Source organism: Vanacampus margaritifer, chromosome 14, assembly GCF_051991255.1.
Source record: "Vanacampus margaritifer isolate UIUO_Vmar chromosome 14, RoL_Vmar_1.0, whole genome shotgun sequence".
NCBI lineage: Eukaryota > Metazoa > Chordata > Actinopteri > Syngnathiformes > Syngnathidae > Vanacampus > Vanacampus margaritifer.
Window position 1 is genome coordinate 4,858,171 of NC_135445.1, and position 25,897 is coordinate 4,884,067.

Sequence of the window (25,897 nt, forward strand, 5' to 3'; positions counted from 1 at the left end):
CAGACTCGAAAGTGTTTCGCGGCTGGTGTGTGCGTGTATAGAGGAAGGTATGTGAGCTTGTGATTGTATAAGTTTGTAAGAGTATATGTGTGTGAATAAGTGTCTTGCGTGTGATTGTGAAACGTGAGTAGTGGACCTTCCTGGACTTTGGTACCGAGGTACAAGTCACCGTGTTTTTATCCTCCGCCGTTGGTTCGTACCGCCACTCCATGGGTCCAAGCTTTCGTCACCAGCTTGTAAATATGTTTTCTTTACTTGTTATTTGGTTGTAATAAAACTGCAAACGCTGACAAATGAAAACATTTGATAAGATATTCACTGTGTAATCACTGTCAAAAACTAGGCGGAGGTGAAATGCAATTCCTTCTTCACGTTTACATTGTCAAACAATTCTGTGCCGCCATCTAGTGGTCTACTGCAGAAGTACGCTAAAGACGAGAAATGGGAGGCTGAACAAACTGATGAAAGTGTAGCGTACATTTGAGCGGTTGCTAGTGAGTGTTAATAGTGTATGTGCGCATTGTTACTTTTTTGTGTATGACGTATGCGTGGAAGTTTTCTCTACTTGCGTGTGTGTTTGTATTCGTAGACATAAATGTGTGTACTTGTAGCGTACGCGTATCACGTCACGCAATTTTTGTTTCACTAAAATGGCTACCTTGTGACGTGGACTGAAAACATCAGACATAAGACAGGTTAAGTAGAATTTATTTTTTCTCTCTGTCAAGAAGTCTTTTTATCTTTAAAATCAAAATGTCAACATTTTTTTAAAAATCATATACACGCAGAAAGAACGCTTTTAAATGTTAGCACGGTTGCTTTTAAAGATTTATACATATGTACGTTGTTTATTTGTAACTTCTTTAGTCGTGGGACGGACAAAAGCAGAAATTGGTCACTCAGACAGCAAAGGGGAAATGAAGACCATCCACCTTCTTAAAAGAGTTAAGACAGCAATGCAGGACTCAAAATAAATACAAGTTTTACACATGATAAATCTGGTGAAGTTCAGTAGTGTGCGGAAGGAAGGTGGGATTAAGTGGAAGTGTCTCCTTTACATACATTTATTATTATTAATAGAAACTATGTTACAGAATGTCACCCCGCCCTCCCCGAGCATTGACTTACAGGCAGCCCACTACTAACACATCAAACTGTACAATGTCCAGATCCCACCTAGCCATGTCATCACCACACAGTTAAGCGATAAGATTTATATACACAGCTGTCCAATCAGGACTCACTATAGTACACACACACGCACAAAAATAGAGGGGACCATTTTCCGCCTGTTTAAGGGGAGGGGGCGGGGCATGCTGCAGTTGCTTGGTATAATCATACAAGGAGGCCATTTTGAGGACCAGACAAGGCCATGCTGCTTTCGACGCTCAGACAAAAACAAAGCAAATTTTAAGTCCGATTTGGGGGGGGGGAAGATTAAGACTAGTAAGGCAACAAACAAAATGGTGCTTGTGATATGAGGAATCGGATGCAACCATTTGACTGTGAGGGTTTATTTTTAATTTAGTGACATTATCTACACGGGGTGGGCAAGTGGCAAACGCCGCCTCATCGTTCCGAGTTTGAATTCTCTGCTCCGGGCTTCCTGTGTGGAGTTTGTACGCTCTCTCCGTGCTCGCGCAGATTTTCTGCAGGTAGTCCGGCTTCCTCTCACATTCCGAAAACTTTTTTTTTAGCTTCGTTGAAGACTCTTAACTGTGAATGGTCGACTATACGTGCCATGATTGACCGGCAACCAGTCCAAGGTGCGCACCGCTTTAATGAGGGCAAGTGCTTGCTAGCAGTATTCCGTCCCGTGACAAATTCAAAGCCACGCCACACTTTTTTTTTTCTTTTCTTTTTGGGGACGAGACGCCTAAAATGGCGTTCGTGCCTTCATTGTTCTGAGCCGGCGAATCTCGCCCGGCGCAGGAAGAGGGCAGGGTAATTTAGGTGTAATTCATTGAGAATTAAAAAATAAAAAAAAAACAGTAATGTAATTGAATGTGTGGTGGCGAGATGATAGGAGGAGCAAAAAAAAAAAAAAAAAGAGCTTAGGGGAGATGCGAGGAGGAAGAAGAAGGGAGTCGATGAGTCCCTTGACTCCTCCTCTGTGAAGGAGTCTGGGACGGTGGTCTTGGCTTGGGGGGACGATGGGTGGTCGCTTGGTCATTATTAGCATCCGCAGCCTTCCCTCTGAGGCTGTGGTTCGCTGGTTAGCCGGCCGCCCTGGGGGGCCGACGGCTTGTGCTGGACGCCCGACTCGGCGGCGTTCAGATCCAGGCTGCCGTCCTGGATGTTCTGGTAGATCTTCTTGGCCGCCTCCAGGAAGGCGTCCTCCACGTTTTCACCCCTGAACATGATGAACCCAATTGGCGTCAAGATGTCCATTTACGGATTTGGCGTTTAGAAAAGTTAGGATGCTGTACGCTTACGTTTTTGCACTGGCTTCCAGGAAGAGCAGACCTGACGAGGGAAAAAGTGACTTTTTCATGTTTGTGTCCTTGTTTTGTGAGGATGCTAAAATCATCTTCCACCCCGACTCACCGTTCTCCTCGGCAAACTGCTTGGCTTCCTCGTACGTGACGTCTCTCTGCGCCTCCAGGTCGGCTTTGTTTCCTATGAGGATGATCACCTGTTAACATAAAACGTGTTCAGCGATCATTCAAACTGGAAATCTGCACGACGTTGGAATGTTCAAAGAGTTCAATGGCTTCCACTCTGCATCGTTCATTTGTTTGTTCAAGGTTTCAAGTAACGTACCGTATTGGGATTGGTGAGATTTCTGGCGTCGGTCAACCAGCTGCTGAGGTGATTGTACGTGCTTCTCCTGTGTTGAAAACCAAGGTTGGGAATTTTTCATTAGTTACTTTTTATCTCAAGTTGACTTAAAATTTTGTGTTCATTAGTTTTTAGAGCGGGTTTTGTTAATTTTTATTTTTCTAACAATGCTTGATTTTAGTTTAGTTTTGTTGTTGCTGAGTGTAGGATTAAAAAAGTTATTTTATTTCAAGTTGACTTTTGGGTTTAAAAGTTAGTGTTAATTAGTTTTTAGAGCGGGTTCGTTAGTTCATATTTACACATAGTTCGTTTTTTTTTTTTTTTAAGAATGTAGGATTTAAAAAAAAGTTAATTTTTATCTCAAGTTGTTTTTAGTGTTAATTAGTTTTTAGTGCGGGTTTTTCTAAAAATGCTTAGTTTTAGTTTATGATTTTTTTTTAAATACTTTTTTCTGCAGAGTGCAGGATTTAAATGTTTTATTTTTTACTTTATCTTAAGTCGACTTTGTTTTTAAAATTTTGTTTTAATTAGTTTTTAGAACGGGTTCGTTAGTTCATATTTACACATAGTTCGTTTTTTTTTTTAAAGAATGTAAGATTTAAAAAAAAGTTAATTTTTATCTCAAGTTGTTTTTAGTGTTAATTAGTTTTTAGTGCGGGTTTTTCTAAAAATGCTTAGTTTTAGTTTATGATTTTTTTAAATACTTTTTTCTGCAGAGTGCAGGATTTAAATGTTTTTTTTTTTACTTTATCTTAAGTCGACTTTGTTTTTAAAATTTTGTTTTAATTAGTTTTTAGAGCGGGTTTGTTAGTTTTTATTTTTCTAAAAATGCTTACTTTTAGTTTATTAATTTTTTAAATATTTTTCTGCAGAGTGCAGGATTTAAAAAAAAAAACTTATTTTATCTCAAGTTGACTTGTTTTTAAAATTTTGTATGAATTTAGTTTTTAGAGCGTTTTTGTTAGTTTAGATTTTTCTAAAATTCCTTAGTTTTAGTTTATTATTTTTTAATTTTTTTTTTTTTTTCCAAAAGTGCCGGATTTAAAAAAAAGTTACTTTAGCTTAAGTCGACTTTTGTTTTTTTAAATTTAGTGTTAATTAGTTTTTAGAGCGGGTTTGTTAGTTTTTATTTTTCTAAAAATGCTTAATTTTAGTTTATTAATTTTTTTTTGCACCGTGCAGGGATAAAAAAAATAATAATACAGTCACTAAGATATTGTGTCATAAAAGAAACAAACCAGTGGTTTGCACGAGTAGCCATTTTAAGGGCCGCGTAAACAACCACTGTTGGTTTTCCTCCAGACTGAAGTGCATTTTGGGGACTCTACAGAGTCGGGTGTGGCGTCTTGAGACATTCCTCTCGCGCCGTGTTTATTTAACAGAACGCCGATAACTATCTCGCAGCCAAAGATCGCACTGCGCGCTTCCGCGTGAAAGCCGTACCTGGTGATGTCGTAAACCATCAGCGCCCCCGCCGCCCCGCGGTAGTACGAGCGGGTCACGGCCCGGAAGCGCTCCTGCCCGGCCGTGTCCCAGATCTGCAGCTTGATTTTCTGGCCGCTCACCTCGATTATCCTCGTGCCGAACTCCACGCCGATCGTGTGGGGGCAGTCTGCCATGACTGCGGAGGGGGAGAGAAGAGGGAGCGGTTTGTTTTCGCCGCTGCTATCAGACATTTTGTTTCGAAATTTCGAAACCTTTACGATTAAAAATTCAACTCCATTTGGATTTGATGAATTGTTCAGCCCTGCGCTACATGTAACTACGTCATCGTTTAGCCAGCCAGCAGCAGGTGCATGACATATTAAACCAAAGCATCCAAAAGCTTCAAATAGCCATCTCGTTGCTTTCAGTCAAACGCGTTTTTTTTTTAAACTTTTTTTATGCGGCATCTGGCGTCTAAATGGCGCCCATTCAACACGGCGCCGACTGAATGGCGGCGGGAGGCGGCGGCTGACACGCACAAGAGCCTTTCAGTGCTGAGCGTGTGCTTCCTCCGCCGTTTTGAGAAAAATAAAAAAATGCTCAAACCGTGATGGTGAAAAGGAGCCGGCAAGTACTTACATTTCTTTTCTGTGAACTGGTGAAGCAAACATGACTTGCCTACTCCCATGTCGCCTGGAGAGAGAAAAACAGTGAAGAAATGTGAGTACAATTAGGACTGAACGATTTAGGAAAATAAAGTAATACTGCGATTGCAATTTAATATGCAATTCTTTTTTTCAATGTATTCTTTAACTCATTCACTGCCATAAATTCATAAAAAAAAAAAAGATTATTAAAAATTAGGGGCGACAAGCTATTTTTTTTTTTTATTGTAATGAATCGCATGACTATACTAATTAACTCACTAATCAAAAATTTTATATCTGTTCTAAATGTACAATAAAAAAATTATAGGTTTTCATACTTGTTAACAAAAGTGGAAAAAAAAATTAAACTAATAGAAATAGTTTAAATGAATTTTTGATGGCAATGAATGAATACAAAAATAAAACATAAAAAATTTGGGGCGTCAGGCGATTAAAATTTGTAATCATAATTAATCACATGACTTCACTAATTAACTCACAATTAATCACACATTTTACATCTGTTTTAAATGTACAATAAAAAAATTCTAGGTTTCCATACTCTTGTTAACAAAAATGGAAAAAATGTTAAACTAATAGAAATAGTTTAAATGAATTTTTTGCGTCTATAGCCGTCAATGGCAGTGAATGAGTTAAATAAATTAATCTCTAATACTAGGGATGTTCGATGTCAGTTTTTTTCAGACCAATACCAGTAAGAGTACTTAGTCATGAGCAAGATAATAGTTTTGGAATTTTCATTAAAGTTTATTTCGTTTTAAATTTTAGTTCGTTTTGGTTCATTTTCAGAAGGGATTGATTAGTTTTTTTTTAGTTTTTTTTAATGCTTAATTTTAGTTTAGTTTGTATTAGTTTTAGTATTAATTTAGATTTTTTTCATTTTATTTTGTATTTCTTGTATGCCAGATTAAAAAAAAAAAAAAAATCTAAATATTGTGTAGTAAAAAATTAACAGAAATATGCTAATGTGTTAAATTAATTGCCAAAGACTATAACAAAGGACATTTAAATAAATAATAAATAAAATCTACATTTACTACCGACCGAAACTGCATCCTACTACATTGCGCTGTCGATTGGAATTCGATTAATTGTTCAGCCTTAATATCTATCCAATCCATATTCCTACAAACGTAAAGCCAATTTAACAAGTCAGGCAAAGTGGAAGATGATTGGAATACGAGAGGCAGCCGTCGAATGCTTTGTTTTCCGTTCGAAACAGACGCCTCATGCCTGTCATTGTGGTCGTCGCATCGACGTACTCACCGATGATGATGTATTTGAAAATGTAGGAGTAGTTGTACGGTGCGGTGGCCATTGTGGCTCTGAAAGAGAAGGAACACAGAACGGAGTTGGCGTCATGATGGGTGGAATATGTAATGTGGTTATAAAATAATAATTCATACAGTTCCTGCGTGGTGAAATTGATTACATCAATGCATTTGCAAAATCCTTGACAGTGGCAGGATGAAACATTGTTGACCGCAAAGTCAGCTGCTTTTTTTGTCTCCAAGTGAACAAAACTTATTTCAAATGGCGAAAAAATCAATAACGAGTGACGTATTGTGTTTAGCTTTGAGAGGCTCCACTATCAAAGATTCATCTCAAGATGGCCGAAACAACACAATTACAATGCCCCCCTGCCTTTTGCTCAGCTGCCTGCCGTCACATGACCATCATGTGGCATCTCGATCCTCTGTTTGAGTAGTGTGCGCTGCTTTGGCTATTAGGCCTACCTTTGACGGGAAAGAAAACAATAACGTGAGAGGCAAAACCCAGACGAGAAAGGCGAGCGCGTTAGCATGTGACCAAATCACCGAGCTCAGCACTTATTTTAAGACGGCGACGCGCCATCAGTAACTTTTCTTGTCTCAACAGCTATTTTCCTTTGTGGCGAGAGGAAGAGGAGCGCTTACGGACGGAAATCATGACACGCATAACGTCCTGAAACTCCACGGTGACTCATTTGAAGTCAGCAGAATTCCACGGTCATGGGTTTTCAACAATCAACTCTACTCTAAATTACTCCACACAAGAAGGCGTATTTACAAAAAAAAACAACAACTGATAAGTTGCGTTGGTCTATCATCAGACTTAAACCCTGCAGAGAATGCATTTTACCTGCTAAAGAATAAAGAAAATGCCAAAAACATTTCGAGTGACAAAATACTGACAGCTCATTTTTTTCTCCCAACTTACTTTAATTTAGTCAATAAAATGTCTTGGCACTAGATACCTGTTCTAATATGAACTTGTTAACATAGTCTTCGCCAGCCGGATTTTTGTACTTTTCGTACATACATTTCCTCTCATAACGACACTATTACTGCGTGAGCAGATGTCAATCAAACACTACCCTACGTACAAATTCGACACCGTCGGGGAACGGCGTCGTAAAGCGAGGACCCCTTTTTAGACACATTTTGGAATGGCGACAAATAGTCACGCATGACACCCTCGAGAAAAGGATTACCTTGACGGTATGTTTTACAATTGGAATGATCAAACATGATGGCAGTTTCCTCGTGTTTATGTCTACATTACACACTTTAGAATTCGGAGCCGCCATTACCTTTTATGTTTTCCTTTTTAACCAACCGGAATCGATTGCTCAGTCGAAGCCTAGAAGTCCAGCAATTCCGCCGAATAATTTGAGTGCCTTTTCGTCCATTCAGGGCCCCAAAAATTCATGCTTGGCTTGAGCCGTCTTGACTCCTGACAGCCAAGTCGGCGTTAGCGCGGTAGCCGCTATGTGACATCACCGAGGCGGTGTTGTGACAAAGGACCAGCAACGTTACAGCGCGTTTGCCGATGGCGAGTGTCGACCCGAGAAGAAAGTCTTACAATGACATTGACGAAGGTGTCTTTGGAATAATTTGTTTTAATTCGTTTTGAACACCTGACACCCGACCACACGTAGCATTAGCATGCTATGTTGCTAACGTTAGCGCGCTCGGGCTGGATTATAGACTGATGTAAATGATGTGACAGTGTCAGCGTGTATACTGGGGTAGTAATAGCAACGTCATCACATATTATAGATAATATTTGTACTTATTAGAGTGATAGTTTTAAGGCGTTCAGCTTGCACTAGCTCCCCGTTGAGCTAGCTTCGTTAGCATCCCAGTTTCGGCCCGCTTTAGCCACTATGTTTTGTTTGCGTCCAGCGGGCGTTCTCATCATTTGTACCGCGTAGACGTAAAACGAATCCAATTCGTTTTGTACTCACCAGAAATGAAGCCTCGAGACGGGATATTGGAGGGATTCGAGCAGTTGTTATGCGGGTTATCCTGGCTCAAGTAGGATCTGCCTATCCAAGATGGCGGCTCGCGGCGGCACAGGGTTTCCTCCGCTGTGTGCAATGGACTGGAGGGACAAAGAGCATCACTGGAGGAGGCGACACTTTATGCTTCGTCAACATTACCTCACCTGGACAGGTACGTCTTTCTCTCTATCTATCCATCCATCTATCCATCCATCCATCCATCCATCCATGCACCTAGTACCTACCTACCTGTCTATCTGTCTAACTCAGGAGTGTCAAACTCGGGGGTCTCACACTCAACTTATGTGAGGGCACCTGAAGGTACAGTTTGTCAAGTATTCCACAAACAAGTACTGGAAAAAAAAAAGTATCTATCTACAAATTAGTGCATGCATGATGCAAGGGTAATGCATCTATTAATACACTACAAATGCATTTTAATATGTATTGGAGCCGAGGCCTTTATTTAGAAAGCACTATATAAAAAACAGTCAATTTATTATTCATTAAGTGAGCAATTAATTAGGGCAAAATGTCTTATTAAAGCGAAGGCCGTAGTGGATGATGCACTCAGCAATTAGAACTCAAGTGTTAGCAAATGACATTGTTTGAGGAAGTACGCTGTCTAGCTAATAAAATATATATCTATTAGGTGTGTGATGTGTATTTGTAGTACAGTAATAATAGGATACAAATTCATTTGTAAGTTGAAGCATAATAATATAATTTACAAAAAAAAAGCTCTCACCTGTCTACTCATTCATCCTTCATTGCAACATGAGGTACACATGAAACTTTTTTTGTGAAAAATATGAATCATTTTATTAATACAATAATGGACCACTTGACTCTTACAATCATGTATAACCGCATGCAGTGTGCTCTCCCGGTCTTTAGCTGGGAGAACAGGAAAAAAAAAAAACTAAAAAAATATATATGCATATTTCATTTGACAAAAAGTGACCTTGAAAGAACATCACACATTTTGTTATCTCAATAAAGATATGACGTTTCTTAGCAACGAAAATGAATGCACATAATGTCCTAATAGTATAAGTGAGTGTCAGCCTTTATAAAACTAGTTAGTGTGCTTCCATTGTGTCTTTAATGACAGATTGAGTGACTTGTATAGCAAAATGTTTTTATGTGAATACTGAGAGAGGTTGTCATGGAGCTGGAATTCCCAGAAAAAGATAGGGCTGGAACTTTCCATCACAGCTAATCATCAAGTCTTCTATGAACCTTAAACTGTTTTTTTTTTTGGCAAGAGAAGCTGGGTTGACCCTGCGCTGGTCGCCAGCCAATTGCAGCACTCATAGACAGTTGATTATCATTAACAAAACCATTGAAAACAGGGACAATTTTGTAATACCACGTGTCCAACACTCCAAAATATTAAGTACAGGACAAGAAGTGTAATTGTAAACAAACACAGTGCAGCTCAGCTTCTGCTCGCAGAACGTGAATACCAATGTGGCGGTACAAACGCAACTACTAGCGACATTTAAACAGCCGCTGAAGTAATACCAAATGTCTTTATTAGTGTTTTTAAAGCATACAGACAAACTATTGATGTTGCACTTTCCTAAAAATAATATTTAAGATGTTATTTTATTTTAGATATCATTACATCTGTTCCCGAAAAACATGAAAGATAAGCAGTTTTTGTTCATTTACTGTACCAAATGTCAACTTCAAACCAAGGTGTGAACTGAGCACCTTATTTTGTCCATTTAACACCATACCCCTAAAAAAAAAAATCATTCAGGTCCTGACATAAAATGCCAAGTGAGCACATGACAGTTTTTCTTTTGTGTATGTGTGTGTTTTTTTTTTGTTTTTGTTTTTTTAAATACGCACACTGAGTTTGTAATGCCTGACATCTACAACCACATCCTCAGCATGAGCATCAGAAGGCTGGCCAATGCGCACGCGTAGTGCAGTAGGCTGCGCGAGGGGGCGCTGTTGCACAGGTCCGAGTCGCAGCAGTGGATGCGCACGCCTGGCAGCTCCTGTTGTTGGCAGTGTCTGGATGTGGCGCAGCCGCTGGTCAGGACGATGCCCAGTGCCGCTGCACGGATGGATGGATGGATGGATGGAGAGAGAGAAGACAAGTCAGTCACCGAGGCGTTGACTGCCTCAGCAGGAAAAGAGCAGGAGTAAGCAGCGAATAGTGCAAGTGTGTAATTAGCAGGGCATTTTACACGTCTGCACTGGATGACTGGAAAACCCAGTTTTACACATGACTTAAAACTTAAAATTAAATTAAACTCAACAAATAGCATTATTTGAGGAAATGCACCATTGCTGTCTGTCAGACAGATTGTGTCTTTTCGGAGTAAGGTGTCCATATAAATATATTTTGAAGTGGATGGCACATAATTGTGGCACAGCATCTTTATTATTTGAGGAAGTAGGCTATCTAACCATCGTCTATCCCGCTCCGTTTATATGGGGTAAAATGTCTGAACATAGCACAAATGCATTTCAAATGAATTGTGGCATGGCATCTATTATAGCAAAAACATTTTTTTGAGGAATTATGCTATTTATGTAGGGTAGGGTGTTTATTAGGGGCAAGGTTCTTTGAGTAGGCTACTAATGAATTTTAGAGTTGACGACACTCAGCAATTAATTGGATTTTAACACAGCAAATGTCATTATTTGAGGAAATATCTATTGTGGCTGCTGCATGTATTTATGCAATTGTACAAATTCCTGGTCTGATGGAGTAAGGCTTTTTTTTTTTGGTACAAATACATTTCAAAGTAGACGGCAGCAATTCTGGCGCTGCATCTAGTACAGTAAATAAATGTCTTTATTTGAGGAAATACACTATTCTGAATCAAAACCTGCAGAAACATGGCAATAGCCGTTGTCAACATGTAATATAAGTCATAATTTATCAAAGGAAATAGCAGTCAAATTCTATTCTGCAGACTTGGCTCAATGTTCTAATTAGCATTTGGAAAATTCCCCAATCCAACCTGATGTCCAGTGGATACAAGGAGTTCCAAATCGGGGACTTGAAATCTTTATAATTGAGAGTCCAGTCCCATCGCAAGCGTCACATACCCCCAATGTCAAAATGCATTTTTTTCTCCCTTTCTTTTATTTGCTTTCTGACCTCTTCTCAAGAGGTTATGTTTTCATCATCACATGTTTCTTTGTGTGTGTGCAGCATCTTGGCTGCAGTTTTTCATATATATTTTTTTCATCACTTCAGTATACTTCCTTGACACCAATTACAGTACTACGTGTATAGTAAAAAGCTCACAAGGTGATGTTAGTACATCAGTTTGTGCATAGTAAACATTATCTCATAATAATTGGAACATTGGTGTGATGTAAGTTGTAACATTGGAATTCAAATGAAAACAACGATGACGCTTCAACATACTTTTTTGACACACATTTCTATTCAAAGTTATTTTTGCACAAAATTCTGATTTCACTGGGGGGAAAAAAAGCATGAATAGGTGAATCCGTGAATAGCGACTTTGCATAGGTTTACTGTAAATATTTGAAGCCTTGGCGGAGGTCAGGCTGATTGACCATTTTGTCATTTTGTCAGTGTGATCTTGTCATCCTTGGTCTTAGCTTGCACTCTCTCAAAGGAGGAGGGAAAAAAAAAGGTGCCTCATCAGGCCTTTGGGCTTCCAGACGTCAAGCGAGGGAACATCTGGACGTGTGTGTGTGTGTGTACGCGCGCGCACATCAGCATCTGACCATCGCCGTCGCCCCGTTGAGGACATCCACCGTATCCTTCGTTTGACTTCACATGGCACCGCGAGCGGCTTCTCACGGACTCAGCAAGGCGACTAAAACAGCGGCGTTACGTAACCGGCTAAGTGAATATTCACAACGGCGGCCCCCGAGAACATTTGCATTGAAGTACGATTAGAAATGATTAAGCCAATGTCCTCTGGCTCGCCACACTGCATTCATCACCATTTAATCATCTGGCGGCCCATACATATTCTCCAAATAAATATCTAACTTTTGCGTATTAATCTGGGTTACAGGAAGAAGAAGAAGAAAAACGACTGCACGTCCGGATCATTCCTGTAAAATTAGAATTTTTACTCCATGCAGCGATCCAGTATCCATTTTGTGTGATTAGCTCTTAGTGCAGATCATACTCATTTGAGAAATAAATAATTTGTAAATTTAGTAAGAATTAATAGAAAAATCTAAACAGTATTGTAACAATGTCATTTACCATTTAGGATTAGGGCACATTTACATTCATTTAAGTACCAGAAAAGTGAGAAAGTGTTCAAGTAATTTTTGATCATTTTTAATTTACAGTAACTATAAATGAAAAAAAAAAAACGAAATTTGTAGAAATTCACACTAGATAAAGGGGAGGTCAACTCATTTTATTTTTTTATTTTTATTTTTTTTACAAATAATATGTTGTATATACCCCCACTAGTCTAAACATGACATTATAATTAATATTGTGTTTCTAGGATATGACAACAACTTCAAAATCAACCCGACCAATCACGGCTCAGCTTAAGAAAATATGTGATCCGTTGGTCGTTACCTGAGCAACGGTGATGTCATTCCGATATTTGGCAGGATACAATTCCTATAACCGATTTATGGTCTGAAAAATATTTAAATAATTTTTGGGGTTCCTTTGTGCTTAGAGAAATAAAGATGTGAATTACAGGCAGAAAATTTGGCTGTTCTACATTTATCTGTATTTAACGTTTTTTTTTCTTCTTTCTTTTTTTTGCTTTTTTTTGTGGGTCGGTTGATGGGGGATTGAAAGTGATTATCTTTGTCTTATAAGTCTAATGTTCAATAAGTAAAATATAAATAAATGGTAAAAAAAAAAAAAAGTGGGTTATCTTAAATGAGCTGCCGTACATCGTGCGGCTGATTACGTAATTCATATGACTTCTGGCTAAATCCACATCCTCACAATCCTTCCATATTCATTATCACCACTGCTTTGAGGTTTGATATTTTCCAGATGTGTGGTGCAAATAAAGAATGGCGAATGGAGGTCAAATGAAGTTAAAAAAATTATAATAAAAAAAAAAACGCCCGAAAGCTACTTTGAAATCATTCATTCTTTCTCTCTCTCGAATGTGTTGATTTACTCACTGCTCTCTGTCTTGATGCAGAAGCGGTGCTTGAAGCCCTTGTGTGAGTGGGTGCAGGTGAGCACCTCTGGGTTGGAGCAGCCCACGTCCACGTATCTCTGACCCTGGATGATGTTGCAGCCATAGCACTGCAGACCCTCCACTGCGTCGGAACGCAGAGAGAGAGAGAGAAAGAAAGAAAGAGAGAGAAAACAACAACTTGACAAGGTAATGATCATGCCGACCGTCGGCTCCTATGGAAGGAACACTAAACACAATCATCATAAATAATAATAATTGAACTGCTGATTTTATTACTGCGGTAGGGAGCTTAACGATTCAGCAGGGGTGTAACATAATAAGGAAGATTAACATAATACCTTTGTGGCCATTATTTGTCATTGGTAGTATTATTGTTTTGTCTATTCACACTAGGTGATGAAATATATTTTTGCACTAGTCCTTATACAAGATTCCAATTACAGTACAGTATATAGCCACTTAATGTATATACAGTATCGCCAATCGCTTTATGGAGACCGGCAGTATTTTATGCAACTTACAAAAGGAAGCAACCTGCAAATTGCATAGGAATTCATACAAAGTGAGTTTAGCCCAAAATCTTCTCCTTGGTGTAAAAAAAAAAAAAAAATTGTTTTTTTTTTTGGGGGGGAGGGGGGGTACCAATTCATACAAACCGTTAAGTACTGTACTATTACAAAGTGATATTCAATTGAGAGTTTTAATGGAGTAAAATTTACCGTACTTAAAAAACCAAAAAAAAAAACATTTTCAATGCATTTTAAATTTGAACAATTTTTTATGTAAAATCTTACCAAGTTATCAAATAACACCCAATCAGCTGTTCTTATGTATTTTTTTTTTGTTTTATTTAATACAAAGCAGTGATTCAATTGGTTATTGTACATTGGGAACAGTACCCCACACGCTGCTCTGTGCTTTATATTTAATACAGAGCAGTGATGCAGTTGCAATATTAAAGTGTAGTAGTAAGACCTTTTTTTTTTTAACTCTATTTGTTAGTGACTACTGTTGAATAAGATATCATTTTATATCTTTTGCGTGTCCAAAAAAATTGGAGATGAGACTTCTTTGTGAAAAAGGCTCCCTTCGAAGGATGATTTATTACAGAGATCTCCGGTCACACAGTTGAATATCACGTAAAGAGTGCCACCCAAGAGTGCGCGCCCCCACCCTTGAGAGACAGCTCTTTATTACAATCCGAGTTTGAAACAAAAAACGCCTCTTCTCCTCCCCTTTGAATAAGACAACAGATTGGTTCTCACAATATGTTATGTTGGTCTGCACCTGTTCATTTTTTAGACATAACAGATTCTCAGTGTGCATTTTCTCAGAATATGTTCTCAGTAAACAGATTGAACTTGACAGTAGTAGTATAGTAGTGGGAACAGCGTGTGTGTGTGTGTGCGCTCTCTCAGGCAAGACACTGGAAAGGGAATCGAGACCAAAAAAAGATAACAGATAGGCCAAGGTCGAGTTATATTGAGTTTAACATTATTTCACCTGCTCTACACATCTATAACTAAATTCAACGTGGTTCAAATATGAAATAAAGAATTAAAAATGTTAATAATGTTACACTACATTTACATGAACTCAATATTCAGGCAAAGCAAAATTTGGTTTCCGAAACATTCGGTATAACCTGCCGTATACATATTCCGATCTAAACCGCGACGCACGGACAAAGTCATAACACAAATAGATTTACGCCATCTCCGCTTTTACCTTTCTATGGTCAATAAACGACATTATTACATTCTTGTCACTCACCACACTAATAAGTGCGGTTCTGTCCTGCGTCGCCATGTTTCGCCATTTTTGTGTATTTCCGGTGGGTGCTTTTTCACCGTGGAAACAGAAAATAACGTGAAAATGCTGCAGATGAGTCCATTTTTTAGGCTCTTTTAGCATGTGGCAACGTAAGATGGCCGCCGCTTGTGCGTACAAGTAATTTAGACCCAAGATTCCTTGTGAATAGAGCAAACCAAAGTTCTGTTCGAAGGAGATACCCCAATTAGCGTTTATATTACCAACTATAAGGGTTAGAAAAGGGTCAACCAGGGGTCTTATTCAGGTTTTTAAAAACCCGAATACGAGCATATTCGTGTTTTCCGCGTGTTTGTTTACATGGACTTTCAAAACAAAAATGTAGGACATGAGCTTTAGATGGCAAATTCCACCTAGCAACAAGTGACAAATGTTCAGGGATGTGATTTTTCCGCTTTTTTTTTATCTCCCCCCCAAAAAAAAAAAAATTCGATTTTTTTTTTTTTTTTTTTAGTAGTTCATTGTGTATGCACATGACTCCGACAGATAACATCTTCTGCTATAACAAAGACATTTGTGGTATGCTCTAATATGAGTTACTTTTCATTTGGTCATGATACAATTATTCATGAAATTTGAACTCTTCAACATTATTTATGTGTTAACTTAGTAATCACATGAGTTAGATATGATGATATTCTCAGTGATAGTTTTTAAAAGCAAAGGCAGTCCAATGTTTTTGAATGTGACTGATTTTGAGTTGACTAAAACTGCCATTTTATATGGGATAGTTCAATATACATTGAAAATGTATGCCTAGCTGGCCCCCAGACCCCCGGCCAAATTTTCAGATAATTTCACTTTGGTCAAATCACATCCCTGAATGTTTGATCCGAACCAGAAGAAATATGTCATCTACCTTAAAGTAGTTTTGTGTCCTTGGTACGTAGCCTACGTAAGTGCAAATTCTTCCCACACAAAAGCCGTTTTGCCTTGAGAGGCAGTTTAAGAAAGCCACTTGAGCTGATGACAGTATTGTGCTCAGCACTTGAAGAGAAGTTAATCTAAAAAGCCATCAGGATTCATCTTGGGGGGGCTGCTTTTCTACTTCTCCTCATCTTGAGTGACAAGCGTAAAAAAAGACGCACTGGTGATCTTCTCTTCTCAAGCTTTTGGCCTAACAGCGACTGACTCAGCCTCAGTAGCGCTTCGCCATTTCAAAGCTTAGCAGGATGCATACGTTGGAGGCGACGGCACAGAAAATGACTCAAGGGGGCAGAATGGAGGTGGTGGTGGTGGTGGGGGTGACGCTTCCTTTCCAAGTGATGATTCAAATGATTTGCCCAAACAGCCGCAAGTGGAGCACATTGAGACCTCTAGCAAAGATTTTTTTTTTTTTCAGGAATTATCCAGGTTCTTTTTACTATTTTCCCAGTGCTTTCAAGAAAAGGAGCGGACCGAATCTACCCTGGGGGGGGGGGGCGGTTTAAGCGGGGATTGTCTGTGAATTCAGAGCGATCGCACACACCTGCGACTGACCCGCCAAATCCCGCGCACACAAGATGGAAGATCAGCTTTGGAGCTGAAACCAATCCGCCCTCGACACGAGCCTCTCACTTGCCCGGCCGCCGCTAAATAGCCGAACCCAAAGCCCGGATGGAGCTTTCAGGAGCAAACTAATCCCGCCGCAAATGCTCTTACAAAAATCACTTTTGGAAATCTGCTGGAATCGATGTAAAGCTTCGCCGGGTCTGGAAGTGCGTGCCAACCTTGAGGGGATGTGTCAGATTTCCCTGCTGTTGGTGATACAGTAGACAAGGGTTCACCAAAATGGGGCCCGCGGCCACCAGGTGTCCCCCAAGAACGACATGAGTAGCCTGTTCTAAAAATAGCTCACCAGTGTTTGGGACATTGTGATTGATGTCATCATTTGAAAATGTTACTCACATTCCCACCTATGGATGATTTATGGATACGGGTTCACGTGTAACTTCAAAGGCGTATTTTTGGGTCCATTTCCGAATTTGTACCACCTCGAGGGCATTCTAAGTATTCCATTAGAGCGGCGGAAAGGGCTGCCGCGTTCGTTTTGCCGGATGTAAATGATGGCAATTTACATCGGGCAAAACAAGCTGATTTAACTATTCGTTAGCATGCAATGCTGCACGCTGGCTGCACTCATGAAACATTGAGGAGCTGCCCAGTTATGAGCATTTGTCAAGATAATGAGGACTTACTGGAGAGACATTCGACTCTCACGCCTGCCCCCCCCCCCCCCCCCCCATTGGGAACAATCCAATTTATCATGACTGCACACCAGGTTCTCTCCAAGCAAACACTGATTAATTATAAAGATGTTTCACTGCAATGGTCCCAAAGTCGGATTCACTGTCAGCTACTTGTTTTACACGCCCATTGTAATGCTATCCTAATGAGGAAAGGGAGCGTTATATTTAGGCTGCAAATAAACGCGCCCAACCCTTAATTGCTAATCTTTTTGTATGATGACCTACAAAGACAAAAAGAACAGCTGGTGGGGCAATGACACCAATGCCCCTAATAGAGTTGCCTCTTTTTTCTTTTTCTTTTTTTTTTTTTGCACTAAAGAAAATTTTGTAAGATTGTGCACTAAAATTTGTTGACATTTACAATGAATAGAAATTTAATTGAATTACTGGAGGGTCACTTTGTTTATTTATTTTCATTTATTTTATTTGTATTATTTTATGTGTTTGATTTTTTATTTATTTTTTGCATTAAACGGGAAGTTACCCCCCCCCCCCCCAATTTTTCTTTATAGTAATATATTGTTAGCCACATAGCATAATTACCTAAGTCATATTTGTCCTATTTTTAAAATATATGTTGGATGTGCCCCTCGCTTGTCTAAACTGTTTGTGGAATATGAGTTAAGCAGCAAAATCCTCCTGTTTTTATCCATCTCAGGTGGCGGCCATTTTGCCATTTGCTGTCGACTGAAAATGACATCACAGTTGTTCAGGTAACGACCAATCACGGCTCACCTGTTTTCTGAAGTTTTAAAGAAAAGGTACAAGTTAAAAACGTAAACATTCTCCCCCCCCCCTAAAAAAAGATTGAAACTATATCAGAAAAGCACTCATTGTGACATTTGAGTTACCACAAACTGAAGATTGTTGTTGTTCGATTGTTGTTGTTATTGTTTGGGGTTTTTTCCTGGCAAATTTAATATGATTTTGTGCTAAAATTACTTGAAATTTAAAGTAGCTGGTAAGCTACTTTTTTTTTTTTTTTTACCAAATTACCTTTATTCACATCCGTAGTCCAAAAATAACCCTATAAAGAGCTTATTCTACATATTTTCAACTGAATATCTGCTCTGTATTAACCACAAAACCCAACAGCTGTTTTTTTTTTGTTTTTTTTTGCTGCATCTAGTTTAACTTTGTACTTTCATGATTTTTTTTTTATATTAAAATTTATAGAAACATCCTTGAAAATACGAAACACACACCAAAACAGCTGGTGGGGCACTGCACCCAATGCCCCAACTTCAACAATTGCTGAGCTGCTTTTGAGAACGTATTGAGATGTAGTTAAAAATTAAAATAAAAAATAAAAAATTTAAACTAAATTTAAAATTTTCTTTTTTTTTTTTTTTTTACATTTAAAATTTTCTATGCTCTAACCCTAGTGGCTTATCGGCTTTTTTTTTTTTTTTTTTTTTTTTAAATGTTATCACGCCTGTTGTCATAAATTCATGCCAATGTTCTTTATCATAAATTTAAGTTAAATTAGAAAACAGCTGATACAAATCACACATAAATACTCTACTAATGCAATTGAGAATGTGCGTTTGTATTGTTAAGCTCCCCTGTTGATGTTTGTGTCATAGTTACAGTTCCAACAAGAGCACACACACACACACAAAAAAAAAAAAAACTAATCCTGTATCACTCTTTAAACAAAAAAAACAATTTAATATTTTGGATTACATTCTATGATGTAAATATAATTTAGTTTATGCATCCAAATCCTCTTCCAGTCATGCCCCGCCAAAAGGCAGCGCTACAGTCATCTGCATATTCTTCTTTTTTTTTTTTGCCATTAATGGACTTTGCCTTATTGATAAACAAAGGCATCGATGGGCCTCATTAGGAACTTGTGACCAAACGCTCTGGAGACCGTAAAAGCGCGCTGTCATCTCAGCACTGTAATTTGCGCGTCTTTTCCAACCTACCCCCCCCCCCCCCCTTTTTCCCCAGTGAGACAAAAGGTTACAGCAAAGCTCTGCTACAGTCAATTGTTACGACTCTGTTGGGAAATTTAAGTTGGCGACTATGGATATTTGGCGTGGATTTGAAGCAATTACATGTGCAGCCGAGGCGTATTTATTGGAAACATGGTTTGTTGGTTATATCTCCTTTGGTAGTCTTAACAATTGCTCTGCGGTGGATCACAAATGTCCAAAACGTACTAGTTTTAACAGGTTACCTATCCAACTATTATATTATTACATGGATTGCACTAAAATGAAAATAGTGCACTTTTATAACATAAAATAACAAATAATGCAATTATTATTATATATTTTTTTTTTACTGACCTTGTGTCAAGCAGAGCGCCAAAATAAATCCAAACCCGTACACCAGCCAGGTGTGTAAAGTCATGGATGCAGCACAGGATAGACGCGGGAGTGGGGCTCCCAGTACTGCTGCTTCTGGAGCCGGGGGGGTAATTCTTGCAGCGGTGCCACCTTTTGGGGCGGGGAGGGAAGCAGCCCGAGTGCCTCGTTCGCGGCGCGTGAACGAGCTGCCAGCCAGCCAGTGTGACGAGGGAGGGAGGCAGCCATGCGGGGCAGTCAGTCAGCTCAGCAGCCACTCAGGCAAAAGAGATGAGGAGGAGGAGGAGGAGGAAAATATGTGAGTCAACTCAATAGAAGAAAGGCAAGTGAGGGTGTGACTTCCTTTGCAACGACGTAACGAGAATTACATCTTCTCATTAAGAAGATAAAAAAGTGTGTATTGCCACAATCTTACCAAATTCTTCAATAAAAAGCTATTGGAATGTCAGTCTGTGGCGACTGCATTTGGGGCAGCGGAGGCAGTGCCCCACCGGCTGTTGATATTCTAGATCCAAGTCGTACCAAATTCTTCGTGCAAAAAAAAGAGCCAAATAAGCCACCAGTGCAAAAACTCCAGTCACTGGTTCCTATACATTAGTTGTAGTGAGGGCGGTGCCCCCACCAGCGATTTGGTTTGATTTGAGATAAATTTGTATGATTCAAATCATGACATCTCTCGCAGTCAGCCAGCTTGGAATTGAGGTGGAAATTTGTATACAAAATTATAAAACAAACATTGGAAGAGATCCTTCACTCAGTGGCGACTTTGCATTAGGAACATTTGGGGCAGCGCCCCACCAGCTATTATTGCCGTATCAGCAAATTTTAGTGTAGTGAAAACCATGCTGTTTGACTGTATTCGGGGGCCAGCTGCACTTTTGTGTTAACGTATTTTAGTGCCTAGCCTTAACTAAATTCTGCTTCATGCTTCCTGACCGATTCTACTGATATTAACTTATTTAAAATCGGTATAATTTAAAAAAAAACAAAAAACAAATTAACACATTATAACAAAAGACAAAGATGACATTCAAATATCCCCTCACCCCAAAAAGGCACACAAAAAAGGCGATGTTTGTCAATTTTTATCTTAGTTGTAATGTTATAGAAATACTTACTAAAAAAAAACGTTATATTTTTTTAAGTGTTAAAGCCTGTATTTGTCACTGAGTGGCTCATGCTTGCGAATCTTTGAGAATGTCACAAACTGTTGGTTTTTCATCAGGTTTCATTAAAGGTCGCAAAGACGTTCGCAAACAGTCTTACTTATGGCAAACAGTTTTTTTCTAATTTCTTGGCAAAATTCTGAACTTGTTAACGAACACTGACGAAAAACCAACATTCACTTATGTTTGCAAATATTCACAAACATTCGCCGCTTAGTGAGATATGGGCTTAGAATTTTTTGTATTTTATATATATATATATTTTTTTTTTAATTATTATTATTTTTTTATTATTATTATTAATTGGCCGATTCATTGGTTGTCATGTTGGGCCCTTAAGAGACTCCAAATGCTGCTATGTTGTCAACAAAGTTTGACTAAATTCTGCTTTACTTGAAAAAAAAGCAAATTGAATAGACCCATCAGTCAGGGGTGGCTCTACATTAGGGGCATTGGGGGCACCGCCCCACCAGCTGTCTTGGTCTTTATATTTGATCAGAGCTGATGATTCAGTTTTGCAAGATTAATGTTAACTGTATGAACATGCCACTCAGGCAAAAGAGATGACGAGGAGGAGAAAATGTGAGTGAACTTAAATAGTTCAAATGGAAGTGAGGGTTTGAGCCCCCCTCTTTGCTATAGAATAACAAGAAATAAATCCTCTCATTAAGAAGATGAAAAGTGTGTGTAGCAAACACGCATCCATCAGGATTAATTCCTGATTGATAATCCATTGCTTCTAACAATAGCCGTTATCGGACAATGTGTTAAAAGCCTCTCCTTTAAATGGGATGGCGTGTGTGTGAGTGTGTGTGTGTGTGTGTGACAGTCAGACAAACACGCCATTATCTTGCGTATCGACGTGCTTGCTTGCACACTGTGGAGAAAATTCCATCTAATCAAGAATTAAAAAACGTAAATCCTTTCTAAGAGACTGTAATGCCGGCGGATAAGGCAGGGCTTTGTGCTAAGCTCCCTCCACAAGCAAAAGCGGCGAGCCCACAGACGGAACGCCGGTGATCCTCGCGCACACGCCTTTGACCTCCCATATGTTTGCGTGTTGACGATTTTCTTCATTACGCTAGCCAATCAGAGGCGTGCGCTCTGCAGCTCGTCGCTCTCGCGCGCTGCCGACTTGTTGTTTGGCGCCTCTGCGCGCCGTACTCGTGAGTCACCATTTTTGGGACGAGTGCACGTGCGAATGGAGGAAACGCGGTGAGACGGGCCAGCGGTGGGAAGCATATGGCCGATGGGTCCCTGTTGACACTAGAGGACACTTCGTGAGCAATCTCGTGAGATGATATATGACACACGCATCCAGTCAGGCCTAATTGAGCAAGTGAGAACTAGAATGGGGCTAACTCTAATTTAGTTCCAATTTTTGACGTATAAGAGCAGTCCATTACTACATTCAGCATTTTTTTTATTTGTTTCATGAAATTCTGAAAATGTAAAAAATATTTGACATAAGATTATCCCCCCCCCCAAAAAAAAAAAAACTTTTCAACTTTTCAAAGAGAATTTGTAAAGATTTGACATTTTTGTTCATTTTTAAATTGTTTATTTGTCCAACTTTTTCAACAACAACAAAATGTTGATATATATATATATTTTTTTTAAATAAAAAGTTGACATAGAGTTACTTCCAAATGTTGATGGTCTATGTTTAAAAGTCAAATAAAAAATAATTGACAAAGTTCTCACATGTCAAAGTGTAAAATAAAATCTGTTCTTAAAAACAAACATTTGTAAAGCTTCAACATTCTTCATTCAAGAAAGTTTCCAGTTTTTCGTCAAAGTTTGTTGTTTTTATTATTTATTTTTATAGAGTTTAAATAAATGTATTTCTAAATTTTAAGTTGAAAATATGTAAAAAAATAATAATAAAAAATTACAATAAATATTTTATATTTTGACGATTAAAAAAAAAATCAGTGTTGTAAGATTTGATGAAGAGTTAACATAAAAGTATTCCAATTTTTTTTAAATTACATTCATGACAATGTATTTATTTTTTACGTTTTTTTTTTTAATTCATTTTATTTTACAATGTTGAAATTTGTTTTATTCTTGTTTTGAATCATTTTGACAGTTCTGGCTCTTCTTCTTCTTGCGGTTAATTACGCAATAGCTCTACCAATGGATCATAGCGCTCCCTGGCATGTTGTGGTACTACGTGGTACTGCACAGAAGGTGCGCTACTCTAAATTCTGACTTAACCATAAAAATCCATGAAAAATGATAGCTTAAAATGTATTATAGAGTTTAAATAAATGTATTTCTAAATTTTGAGTTGAAAATATGTAAAAAAATAAAAATAAAAATTACAATAAATATTTGATATTTTGACGATTAAAAAAAAAATTCAGTGTTGTAAGATTTGATGAAGAGTTAACATAAAAGTATTCCAAGATGATTTTTTTTAATGCAATTTTTTTTAAATTACATTCATGACAATGTATTTATTTTTTACGTTTTTTTTTTAAATTCATTTTATTTTACAATGTTGAAATTTGTTTTATTCTTGTTTTGAATAATTTTGACAGTTCTGGCTCTTCTTCTTGCGGTTAATTACGCAATATCTCTACCAATGGATCATAGCGCTCCCTGGCATGTTGTGGTACTACGTGGTACTGCACAGAAGGTGCGCTACTCTAAATTCTGACTTAACCATAAAAATCCATGAAAAATGATAGCTTAAAATGTATTATAGAGTTTAAATAAATGTATTTCTAAATTTTGAGTTGAAAATATGTAAAAAAAATAAAATATAAAATTACAATAAATATTTGATATTTTGATGATTAAAAAAAAATTCAGTGTTGTAAGATTTGATGAAGAGTTAACATAAAAGTATTCCAAGATGATTTTTTTTAATGCAAATTTTTTTAAATTACATTCATGACAATGTATTTATTTTTTTACGTTTTTTTTAATTCATTTTATTTTACAATGTTGAAATTTGTTTTATTCTTGTTTTGAATCATTTTGACAGTTCTGGCTCTTCTTCTTCTTGCGGTTAATTACGCAATAGCTCTACCAATGGATCATAGCGCTCCCTGGCATGTTGTGGTACTACGTGGTACTGCACAGAAGGTGCGCTACTCTAAATTCTGACTTAACCATAAAAATCCATGAAAAATGATAGCTTAAAATGTATTATAGAGTTTAAATAAATGTATTTCTAAATTTTGAGTTGAAAATATGTAAAAAAAAAAATAAAAATTACAAGAAATATTTGATATTTTGACGATTAAAAAAAAAATTCAGTGTTGTAAGATTTGATGAAGAGTTAACATAAAAGTATTCCAAGATGATTTTTTTTAATGCAAATTTTTTTAAATTACATTCATGACAATGTATTTATTTTTTTACGTTTTTTTTAATTCATTTTATTTTACAATGTTGAAATTTGTTTTATTCTTGTTTTGAATCATTTTGACAGTTCTGGCTCTTCTTCTTCTTGCGGTTAATTACGCAATAGCTCTACCAATGGATCATAGCGCTCCCTGGCATGTTGTGGTACTACGTGGTACTGCACAGAAGGTGCGCTACTCTAAATTCTGACTTAACCATAAAAATCCATGAAAAATGATAGCTTAAAATGTATCAAATGAGCTGTGTTATTGATGAATGATTTGTTATGAATATTCTAAACATTTAGCTTCATTTTCAGAAAATGTTCAATAGTAACTTTATAATACTCTCACACGCAAACAAAAACAGTTTAAGTCCCACAACTGCTGCGATATGCAATTTGTCTCTCAACTGCTGTTTCTCTCCTCTTACTTTTTTCCCCCCACGGCCTTGCTGTCCTTATTTCTATGATATTATATATTTATATATCGCAGAGCCGCTCCAACCAGCCTTTGAGTGATAAAGCTGGTGAAAGAGCGCCCAAGAGGAGAGAGAGGATGGAGATTTGGAGGCGGCGAGGAAAAGGAGGAGGGTCCAGCGGTGCTCCGGTGATGAAAGTGAGTCTTCCCATAGACGCCGACGACGACTTATCTTGACACACAATAGCCACTTTAAATTTCTCTTCTCGGCTATGTGGCGAGTCTGTATACTGACAGTGACAAGAGCGGGAAGAGAGGGGCTTTAAATTCTTGATGGAATTGCAATTAAGAGAAGAAGAAGAAACGAGCCTCCGGCTAAGCAACAACGCGGTGTGGAGGAAATACATGAAAAGTTAATTTTGCTCTTTGGGCCTCTCCCCCCCCCACACACTTGTCATCACATATAACCTTCCATTACAAGTGTAGAGGGCATGATATTAAACATGAGTGTGTTGCAGCCCAGCAGTCATAATTAGCAGTCATCCGGCTGTGTTAGACCACAATTTACATTCGGGCTGCTTATGAAAAACAAAACTGCAGATTGGAGACATTTGAGGCTATTTCACATCCGTTTGCTGTTTGTATCACATTTCCCCATCATTATGTCCTTAATGCTGCCACAAGCTGCTCGACTGAAGGCAAAAAAGCAGCGCTATCAAGACATTGTAAGTTTGTACATGCCTTTGCATTTTTTTTTTTTTTTTTTGAAAAGCTGGATTCTCCTTACACAGCACTCTGGTCTCGGCTTTACTGGCGAAAGTGCAATAAGCCATTTTGCTTTTATTGCTCTTAAAGGACTCCCAGCGTTTTCTATGAATTCAAAAAGGTCCCACTTGAGGTATTGTAGAACTCACTCCGGCCATTTTCTATGTCTGGCATGTTGGGAGTTTTACTAAAAGATTGTTTTACTACCGTCTGTGGCCTCGTTTTTACCGGAACACACTTGCTGGCAAGGCACTTTGAAAAAAGCACATTTTAATTATATTTTTTTTTATGAATTGCAATTTTTTAAACCCGACATTAAGTTTAAACACATTATCATCAAATATTGTAAAAAAAAAAAAGAAAGTTGAAGTTCTACATGCCTGTAGTTAAACAAAATGGCAATTTTGCATTTGGGGCAACTGGGGCAGTTCCCTACAGGAACCAGTAGGGGCACTGTGCTGCAAAAAAAGTGTACAAGTAACAATAACCCCCCACCCCCCTCCCAGAAAAATAAAATATTTAAAATATTTATTTAAA

General features: G+C 38.1%; 2 protein-coding genes and 1 long non-coding RNA gene across 6 annotated transcripts; 1 reads left to right on the top strand and 2 right to left on the bottom strand.

Moving 5' to 3' along the window:
• Positions 1 to 691: 691 nt before the first annotated feature.
• rab14l (RAB14, member RAS oncogene family, like) lies at positions 692 to 8,243 on the bottom strand. Of its 2 annotated transcripts, none has more exons than XM_077585356.1 (8): positions 8,104 to 8,243; positions 6,141 to 6,199; positions 4,846 to 4,899; positions 4,225 to 4,402; positions 2,764 to 2,830; positions 2,548 to 2,635; positions 2,436 to 2,466; positions 692 to 2,353 (listed from the first exon to the last, which is right to left on the bottom strand). In XM_077585356.1, exons 2-8 carry the CDS (start codon positions 6,190 to 6,192, stop codon positions 2,176 to 2,178), a joined length of 648 nt encoding a protein of 215 aa, XP_077441482.1. In that variant the 5' UTR covers positions 6,193 to 6,199; positions 8,104 to 8,243; the 3' UTR covers positions 692 to 2,175. The 2 variants fall into 2 exon arrangements, with proteins under 2 accessions (XP_077441482.1, XP_077441483.1); XM_077585357.1 differs by lacking the exon at positions 8,104 to 8,243 and adding an exon at positions 7,447 to 7,594.
• On the top strand, positions 6,857 to 25,548 carry LOC144063634 (uncharacterized). Of its 2 annotated transcripts, none has more exons than XR_013296612.1 (5): positions 6,857 to 7,354; positions 8,107 to 8,311; positions 10,041 to 13,466; positions 17,997 to 18,051; positions 24,671 to 25,548. It is a non-coding gene; the product is annotated as an uncharacterized LOC144063634 (long non-coding RNA). The 2 variants fall into 2 exon arrangements; XR_013296613.1 differs by lacking the exon at positions 6,857 to 7,354 and adding an exon at positions 7,591 to 7,734.
• LOC144063633 (uncharacterized) lies at positions 8,940 to 19,902 on the bottom strand. Of its 2 annotated transcripts, XM_077585359.1 has the most exons (3): positions 19,636 to 19,902; positions 13,261 to 13,401; positions 8,940 to 10,210 (listed from the first exon to the last, which is right to left on the bottom strand). In XM_077585359.1, exons 1-3 carry the CDS (start codon positions 19,697 to 19,699, stop codon positions 10,023 to 10,025), a joined length of 393 nt encoding a protein of 130 aa, XP_077441485.1. In that variant the 5' UTR covers positions 19,700 to 19,902; the 3' UTR covers positions 8,940 to 10,022. The 2 variants fall into 2 exon arrangements, with proteins under 2 accessions (XP_077441485.1, XP_077441484.1); XM_077585358.1 differs by lacking the exon at positions 19,636 to 19,902 and having other exon boundaries at positions 13,261 to 13,840.
• Positions 25,549 to 25,897: the final 349 nt, after the last annotated feature.